Below are 9,693 nucleotides of genomic sequence, written 5' to 3' on the forward strand. Positions count from 1 at the left end.
TGACTAAGAGCTCTCCACATGAAATTCTTAATTTTTGGGGGAATATTTAACTTCCAAAATTTACCCCAAAAACTAAGGCTGTCATTCATCTCCCATTGACCATTGAGCTCTTGAAGAAAGTGGTATGCACTTTTAACTGAGTAAACCCCATACTGTTCTTTCACCCAATACCACACATCTCTGTCTTCAAATTCACTCAGAGGTATGCTCCGAATAAGAGTCCTGTCCCTATCATTAAAGAGATCCTCCAACATTTCTTCATCCCATTCTTTCCTGTTATTTTTCATTAAGCTGGAGACATAATTATTCTGAAGACCTGGGTGAACCGAATGGACAAAAGGGTCATTCGGGTTAGGAAGCCAAGGTTGATTCAAGATGGGAATATCCCTCCCCGATCTAACCCTCCAACGAACCCCTCGCCGAACCAAATCTTGAGCCGCCAGAACACTCCGCCAGATGAAACTAGGGTTAGACCCCAAACCAGCCTCCAAAAACGATCCCCTTGGGTAATATCGAGCTGAAAAAATTCGTCCCACCAGAGAGTTAGGATTTGTGAGGAGCCCCAATCCCTGCTTACCTAACATGGCCAGATTAAACTCCTTCAATTTTCGAAACCCAAGGCCACCTTTGTTTTATGACATTTACATATTTAGTTAGCTACTAATTGTATAATTATCATATTTTAATTAGCTATTAATTTTGTGTTTCTTATTATTTAATTTATATTTAATAAAAGCATAATTCCCATCTTTTTTTTTTTACCAAACCTTCTTCTGTAAATTTCTTTAATATTGAACTTAATTTTGTAAATTTTCCTAAAAAGCATCTCCTTTCTTCTCCGTCCCCACTCCTCCTCGTCTCAGATCCTCTCTCTCTCACGGCGTCTCAAACCTTCTCGTTGTCGCCCTCTCTCACTTTCGTCTCTTTCGGCTCTTCGCTCTCTCTCAGCCGATCTAGACCGACGGCGAAATTCTCAGCTGCAAAGCCTGCATTTACCTCGACGGTCACCCACCAGTTCTTCTGACTCTGACTCACGGTAATAATCTGTTTGTTATAGAACTTTGATCTGAGATTTTCAATTTGTTACCAATAACTGAAACTGTGATCTGAAATTTAATTTCATTTCATTTGCTACCAATATATGAAATTTTGATATGAAATCTTTGAAATAATCTGTTTGTTATGCTCTTAAAATTTCAATTCATTTGTATCATTCTGTACAAGGAGAGATAGAGGAGACCTTACCGTAGTTGTATTAGTGGCTTGGCTTTTTTGCTTTGAAATTTAATGAAATGAAAGAAATAGTACTATTGTAGTAGTAGTAGTGGTGGTGGTGGTGATGATAATTCGAGAGAAAATTGGTTGTTCTGTGGAATTTCTCTGTAGGTTAATTTTAATCCTTTTCTATTTTCGTCTAGTGCTACTTTTGTTTTGCAGCATTTTATATTTTTGGTAGTTGAACACTTTATAATTCACATTCACAATTGTAGTCATTTGATTTTTCTTTGGTTGGAATTAAACAACATGAACTTTCATGATCTGGGCATGGAAATCATATCTGGGTTGATTGGTTTTCAATCCTAAACCAATTTTATGAATCCGAGAACACAAAAACTGTGGGACTCATCTAATAACATGATTGGTTACCTATTTTGCAAAACTAAATCTGTGTACAAACTTCAATTTATAGGCAAAAATCTGAAAACGTTATGTTGACCCTTAAATCATTTTTTTTCCCTATCCTCCAAGACACCTCCTCCTCTTCTTCTTTCCTAGATCAAGGCTAGTTTTTTGACACCGCTCGCTCTTTAATCGTCTGCCTGCTTGATGTTTGTCAATCTACTGATGTTAATCTATGTTTGTGTTCTTTCCTTAATTCCTTCCTCATTGGTCTTTTTTAATTATTTGGTTGATTCGTGTAAACATGCATAAGCCAGTTAGGAAATCAATCCCATTAATGTTTGGATTATTTGGGTTTTTTATTGCCTATTAGTAGTTAGCTCTGGTTTGATTGGAGTCACACACACATATATATTAGTTTTTTTAAAGAGCAAGAGATTTATATAATGTCAGCTCTATAGATATCTTGTCATTGGAAGGAAACTTTTTTAGGAAAAATTCAATTTGTAGATTGTGTATGTATATTGTTTGATGAAACGTCTGATTGAATTTATCCCAAGTAATCCACACATCTAAATATTTTTCTTAAATATATATATAAATTTGATTTTGGTATTAGTTACATTGTTTTTGTTTTGTTGTAATAGATGATTTACACGAGTTTGTAGTTTTTTGAGTTTAAAGCGCGATACAATTTCCCTTTTATTAATATTGTTCATTTATGTGCTCTGCCATTTGATGTTTCATGTTCAACAGTTTAGAATTTATGATACAAATATCAAATTTTAAGTCGTTTCTCCTGGAACAAAGAGGTTTATAACAAAGAAAAAAACTTATACTTAGCTTGATTTTCCTTACTATATACTTTGACTATTCTTCATTTTTTGAGTTTACTTATTTCTCTCTCCCACTGTCATTTTCCTATAGGTGTAAGTGTATGTGTTTTTTACATCTGCATTTGTTCCTTTGCATGTGCATTTGTGTGTTTGGATTTTGTGCGTGAGCTAGTTACTATTTTAAATGAATAAAAGCATTTCATTTCTGGGTTTTCCTTAAATATAATGGCTTTCTATTTTTTGTAATTTTTGGAAGTTAAAGGCTTATTCTTCTTTAGTTACTTTGCAAGATTCATTGATCTTATCAATTTAATGTGTTGTACTCTTTGATTTTTGAATAATTTTGGATTTAGTAATGCTAGCAGTGCTGTTTGAATTTACTGAGATATTAGTCATTACTTTCTGAATTAATGATTTGAGCTGTCTAGGTTTTTTTGATTAGTTATAAGAGTTGTACATTGGACAATTAGATAGATTTGTTTGAAAACATTTTTTTGCATACCAGATCGAGGGATACAAAGAAACTATAGCTCTTTTATCATTTCTTATACTCCGTCCTTGCTGAGTAAAAGTGTTTGGTGGAAATTTTTGGGTTAGGTTTTGATTGATTCTTGATGATTAAGAATGTCAAAAGTCAGAGACAGGACTGAGGATTTTAAAGATGCCGTGAGGCGCACTGCTGTTTCTTTGGGATATGATGAGGTTTGGTTTTCAAAGCTTTTGGATTTATTCAAATTCATTTATAGCTCATAATATGGTTATGCTACAGTCAAATCTTTATGATTAACATGGTTTGCTTATTGACAGTCTAAATTGGCCACCATTTTGGCAAATTTTATTATCCACAAGCCTCACCAAAGATCAGCTTTTACTAGAGGCGCACTGAAAACAGTATGTGAATCATTGCCTTGCTTATTCTATGAGGAAATTTCTCATAAATTATGTTTCAGTGTTGACTCGTTTGTTTTTCTTTTCCCAATTAGCTTGAGAGCATTAAAACACTAGAACAGTTTATGTTGAAACATCGTAAAGATTATGTGGATCTACATCGCACTACTGAGCAGGAGAGAGATAGCATTGAGCATGAAGTAAGTCATATTACAGTTTTGTTAAAGTATATTTTGTCACGAGGGAATTTGCCACTTAAATTTTTATTGTCTTTACAATTTATTTTATGCCTTCAACATCTTCTTTCAAAGTTTGTTTGAAGATGATTTATTCTCTGGGATAGGTTTCTTTTTGCCTTACATTCTTTTATGGTTTTTCTCCCTCATAATTTATAACTTCATTAGTGCCAGTGCAAGTTTTAGATGCTTTGGAAATCTCTCAACTGTGGTAATTGTTTCATTATGTGTGCGTTTATGCTGTTCGGTTTACACTTGCCTGGAACTTAGCTAATTTTCTTTTGAATATAGCTGTTATGAAAATATTAAAGTAGAATTTTGAAATAAAAAACTAGGTGTGATGTGGGTTTGTACTCATATGAAAAATATTTAAAATGAAATTGTTTATTCAATCAATCAATTTTATGCAGGTTGGTGCCTTTATTAAAGCATGCCAAGATCAAATTGATGTTTTAAAAAACAGCATAAATAATGAAGAAACAAATTCAACAGGCTGGCTTGGCATTCGGGTTGATAAATCTAATGCTGATACTGTAACACACAAACATGGGGTGGTAAGTAGCAGTTTGCATATTATTAATCATTCATGTCTATATATCATATATGTTAATTGGTGTGCTTAATGGCAGAAATCATCCACTTTAACTCCTCAATGATGTTGTGGTGATAGTGGTGATAATAGGATCTTGTCACACTTTTATATCTTACTTGAGCTTATTTAGAAACTAAGATTGATAAATATTATAATTTGTTCAATCGCTATTTTCTAAATCTAATATCTTGATTGCAGGTTTTGAGTTTGAGTGAGAAGCTTCATTCTGTGACCTCACAGTTTGATCAGCTGAGAGCCATACGCTTCCAAGAAGCCATTAGTAGAGCAACACCAAGAAGAAAATTTAAGCCTATTATTACCAAACCAAGTTCTGAAAATTCATCTCAACTAAACAATTTTGAGCCAAGAGAAGCTGATCAATTTCAACCGGAGCCTCTAAAAGTCAAGCAACAGCTCTTGGATGATGAAACACGTGCTCTTCAGGTAATCATTGTGATTGCCCACCAGTGGTGTATTTTTCTATGTTTCATCATGTCTGTCCTGTGTTGCTCAATCTCACTGTTTTTGCTGATTTGCAGGTCGAGCTGACTAGCCTTCTAGATTCTGTTCAAGAAACCGAAACGAAGATGGTGGAAATGTCAGCATTGAATCATCTCATGGCTACACATGTTTTGCATCAAGCCAAACAAATAGGACAACTATACGATCAGGTAAAATGTTTGTTCCTTTTTTTCTTTTAGATTTTGGGAAAATACATGCACATAAACTTTTACACTAATTTTTTGGCCCCCACTCCCAAAATAAAAACAAAGATATAATTTTATGGTTATGATCACCACGATTTTATAAACTTAGTCCATAGGCTGCCAACCTGTTGCACCATTGTCTTCAATTTTGTCATATTTTCGAACCAGTTAGATCTGTAAATACCGAGGTAGCTGTTTCCTCCCCTTGTATACATTTTAATAGATTTTGTAATAGGAATGCTAAGAGTTTTTTTGAAATGAGACTCCTCATTTAACTCTAATTCTACAACATTTTAGGAACAAAAAACTATAGCAATTGTTATGTAGGTAGGAGGAATACAAAGAAAACTCGTTCGACCTTTTTTCGAATATTTTCCGATAGAAAGATTAGAGAGCTTAACACATGGATTTAAACTCAAGACTGGCCAATTATCTTCGAAGAGAAGTGGGCAATTCATTTTCTAACTTAATTGTATAACTCATGATGGTACTTATATTCTTGTACTTCAACTTTAAGATGGGCAGTCTTAGTCTGTATAAATATATATATATATATATACACAGTAAAATCTCTATATAAGAATATTTTAGGAACCAAACTAATTGTATTCTAACTGAGAGGTTATAACTCAGTAGAGGTATTTGTACAAAAAAAAAAAATTCAAATACCCAAAAGTATCAACTTTAACAACAATAATAACAAAATCATCCTAATAACTATTACATATTTAAAAGTAATTCAAGTAATTCAAATGTGGAATAAATCTATGATTTTCTCATTTGAGTACAAATAAATAACATAATATACATATTTATTTGACTGTATACATAATTATTACTATATAGATGTATATTTTCTTAATACTAGGCTTAAAATCATATAACTAATTATATTTCAGAGTTTATTCTTATTTATAACTTGCTCAAATTGGGATAATTTTTTTTTTATAATAAAATAGAGTTTATTCTTATATAGAGAATTCTTATATAGAGGTTTTACTGTATATAATGTTGCAATATCATCTTACAAGTTAAATAGTTAGAGATGTTAGCATGTGGTGATTTCAAAATTTCATCCTTTTTTTTTTGACAGGCTGTTGAAGCTACACACAATGTGGAGCTTGGTAACAAAGAACTGTCCCAAGCTATCCAGAGGAATAGCAGCAGCAGGACCTTTCTTATTCTTTTCCTATTTGTACTTACTTTTTCAATTTTGTTTCTTGATTGGTACAGTTAGTTAAAATGTTTTCACCTCCAATTAACAAAATACTAAGAGGGTGTTTGGCACCTTAACTAAAAAACTATTTTTTGTTTTTAAAAGCTAAAATCTGTTTTTTGAAATCAAGTGGGGGTGTTTGGTATTGTTTTCAGAAAACAATTTTTAAAAACAAAGTTACAAAAAACAGAAAATTTTGAGAACAAGGAAAAGTTGTTTTCTGTTGTTCTCAAATTTTCTCACTTCTTATTTTTCATCATTTATTGCAAACTTTTAAAATATTTATCTCTTTGTAAATATATTTGTTAATTTTTTATTTAAGATTTTAAAAAAATAAAACTAAAAAATTGTTTTTAGAAAATATTAACCAAACACCTCTTGTTTTTTGAAAACTACAAAAACAATTTTCTATTCTCATCTCTGAGAACACAATTTTGAAAACAAAAAACAGAAAACAATACCAAATAGGCCCTATATTTCTCTTTGTACTTATTTCATTGAAAAAGGGGAAAAAAGAAGAAAAGGAAATGGAATTTGGTCCTAAATTTTTTGAGTTGCACTTAAATATAGATAGCATTTCAAGTAGGGTTAGGAAAAACATATACATGTATTGATTTGCTTCCTTATTTATGAACATTTCATTAACCTCTTGTCATCACAACCTGATTAACTGAACAAATTGAAATAGTTTTTCTCTCTAATTAGTAATGTCACTGCAAAGCAAGCGTTGAGTTGATTTAAAAGCATATGACTCTTCAATTCAAACTGCTATGTTCAAGCTCAAACACTCTTCTCCAAAGCTTAGGAACTTTCTTCACTTCATCTTTGAATGGGTTATGGCCCAACCATAATTGTAATTTTTTTTTTCTTTTTTTTCTCAACAAGTATTATTGTATGATTTATGTGAGTTTTGAAATTTCATCCTATTAGAGCACTGATATTGGGTGCTCTACTCCTTCCTTTAAAATACTTCATTAAAATACATATTTTTCTATTTTACCTCTAAGTTTTACATTATACCATATATCAGTTTCTCTATATATTTCTTTTACATCATTTAAATATTATATCTTTAAACATATTTTATTACTTAAAGTAAAATAAAATAATTGAAAAAGAAAAAAATTAATAAATATATACTAAATAGAGAGAAAAGTTATAAAAAAAAATATTAAAATATTATATAAATGATATGTAAATGTTATGTAAATGTAGATATGGATTAATTGGAGTTTGTGCATAGCTATTATAAATATATGTATAAAAGAGCTGATGGAATATGTTTTTATGAGTTTTAGCTAAATATTATAAAGAAAGTGTAGTATAAAATATATCACAAAAACATACGTTTTTATAATTTATCTCAAATTTTTTACATTATATTATAGATATGCTTCTTTACATTATTTATATATTATATTTTTAAAAGTATTTTATTTATTTTAAGAAATAAAATAATTAAAATAATAGTATCACACTCATATATATACAAAAGTTTATAAAAAAATAATAAAATATATTATAACTTGATGAATAGTATTTCACTACATATAAAGAAATACTATTCATTTAGGTAAAAAAATATAACTTTACATCATCTAATGGAAGGCTACTTAATTATTTTTTTTCTATATTTTAAAGAATAACACATTTTAGCTCATCCAATGTGAGTACTCTTAGGGGCATGTATGTAAAAAAAATTTAAAAACAATAAAGTTATATTTACACCTAGTTCCATCCATTTATTTATAGGACTCAGATGATGTAGGTGGGATTTGTTACAATGGTTATTAAAAGAATCAATCGGAGTAGAGAAAAAGTGATATATCCTTTCATTGTTTGAAAACTTCCCTAACAAAATAAACCACTAAACCCATTATCTTACTTACCTATCTTTTTACTCTCATCATTTTTTTTTTCACCTTGAATGAGTTATTTCTTGGTAGGACGGGTTACCAACATTGAAAGTTTGGAGAAGAAAGGGTGAGAAAGTGAGATCTTAGGCCGGCCGACAATAAAAGAGGCGTTTACACATTACGACAGGAGAGGAGAATGTAGGTATAGAAGGGAGAATAGTTTTGTGTAAGAATTCCAAGAGCACCCCTAATGGAATGGGTACTCTACTTTATTTATCAAAATACCCCATCAAAATCTCACTTTTTCTATTTTACCTCACATTTTTACATTACATCTGTTGACGCGGTTCTTCGCCAACAAGTAATTAATAGAATAAAGAGTAGGATTAGTGCTAAGTAATGAACCGTAATAGATGAATGATCTTAAAATAAAATGGTGACACGAATACTTTTTTAGGTGGTTCAAAGGTTAAAACCCTTCTAGTCCACCAGCCAATAATATAATATTATTGCTATCTTTCTGGTATTCTTTACAGGGTATTTCTTTACACAATAGAATCCAACCCTTTGCAACTCCCAGGGTCTCCATATTTATAGGGAGAGGGCACCTGGGGGTTGGCAAAGAGGGTCATCCCGTGACCCTCTTATCGATCATGTCACTTCTGTGACATTCATGATTAATTCTTAAAACCTGACAATGAAGTGTGGTCTAATCAATAGGTAAGGGGGGTAATGGGCCTCACGGCCCAACCCAGTCGTGGGTGCCTAAACACGCACGTTTATGCTGCGTGTCCGAGAATTCAGGGATATATCAAACACGTGATGTCTGATATATGCATGTTTACATTGCGTGGTTGACTTTATAAGGGGTCACAGATGCCAACTCAAGCTTGTACCTCGAGCTTGTTGTATTCTTAGCCCGTGGTGTCCATACTTCTGACCCACCTCCTTAGTTATCTCATCAAACCTTTGGTTGCCTCGAGCTAAAGAGGTAGGACCTGGTGACAGCAGCGCCGGGTACGTGGCATCCACGTGGCTGATATAATTATGTCATACCTCAGCTCGCTAATAGCCCGTGGATAATTAGGGCATACAACATCATATATCAACTACTCTTTATTTTATTTTACACGAGTTAGATATTATATTTAAAATTTAAAGTCAAATAAACATATTAAAAAAGAAAAAGAAAAAAAAAATTGCTAATGGGAGAGAGAGAAAAAAAGACAAAAAAATAAGAAATATTTACATAGCTTATTTAAGCTAACTACATTTAGAATAGAATTTAGGCTATTTAGGATTTTTACCCCCGAACTATGACCTATACATTATCGTGCCCCCTAATTTTTTCTGGCCGTTTAAAATTCCCCCTGAACTATTCACAGTGATGTAAAGTGGTACTTCTGTTAAGTTTCATCTCATGTGGCTAACAGAATGCTGACATGCCTATTTACTCGATGATGTGTCATTGCCACATGCGTAATTCAAAATTTTTAAAATCTATTTTCTTATTAAAACTTAATAAATTAATTAAAAAAATTAAAAATTAACAAAAAAAACCTTCAAAATATATTTAAATTTCAACCCTCCTACTACAATTTATTTTTTAAACATGAAAATTTAGAAAAAAAAAACATCAAAAACTGAATTAAAAAAACCCTAAATTATGTTCTTTTTTTTTCCTCCTCTCTTCTTCTTCTTCTTCTTATATGATCTCTCTCTTCTTCTTCGCCCAATCTCCT

The 9,693-nt window shown here is 31.5% G+C and overlaps 1 protein-coding gene across 2 annotated transcripts; it reads left to right on the forward strand.

Annotated features, from left to right (window-relative positions):
* The first annotated feature begins 809 nt into the window (after positions 1-809).
* On the forward strand, positions 810-6,640 carry LOC133834395 (syntaxin-81-like). Of its 2 annotated transcripts, XM_062263994.1 has the most exons (8): positions 810-1,036; positions 3,054-3,158; positions 3,264-3,347; positions 3,440-3,544; positions 3,991-4,134; positions 4,371-4,616; positions 4,712-4,843; positions 5,973-6,640. In XM_062263994.1, exons 2-8 carry the CDS (start codon positions 3,081-3,083, stop codon positions 6,114-6,116), a joined length of 933 nt encoding a protein of 310 aa, XP_062119978.1. In that variant the 5' UTR covers positions 810-1,036; positions 3,054-3,080; the 3' UTR covers positions 6,117-6,640. The 2 variants fall into 2 exon arrangements, with proteins under 2 accessions (XP_062119978.1, XP_062119979.1); XM_062263995.1 differs by lacking the exon at positions 810-1,036 and having other exon boundaries at positions 2,950-3,158.
* Positions 6,641-9,693: the final 3,053 nt, after the last annotated feature.

The sequence above is a fragment of the Humulus lupulus genome, chromosome 5 (assembly GCF_963169125.1).
Source record: "Humulus lupulus chromosome 5, drHumLupu1.1, whole genome shotgun sequence".
Taxonomy (NCBI): domain Eukaryota; kingdom Viridiplantae; phylum Streptophyta; class Magnoliopsida; order Rosales; family Cannabaceae; genus Humulus; species Humulus lupulus.

Excerpts from the sequence above, each read along its gene's own strand:
- LOC133834395 (XM_062263994.1), top strand. The coding sequence starts at position 3,081 with ATGTCAAAAGTCAGAGACAGGACTGAGGATTTTAAAGATGCCGTGAGG. Across the intron at positions 3,348-3,439 it reads CTAGAGGCGCACTGAAAACA|CTTGAGAGCATTAAAACACT; the intron begins GTATGTGAATCA and ends TTTCCCAATTAG. Across the intron at positions 4,135-4,370 it reads TAACACACAAACATGGGGTG|GTTTTGAGTTTGAGTGAGAA; the intron begins GTAAGTAGCAGT and ends TCTTGATTGCAG.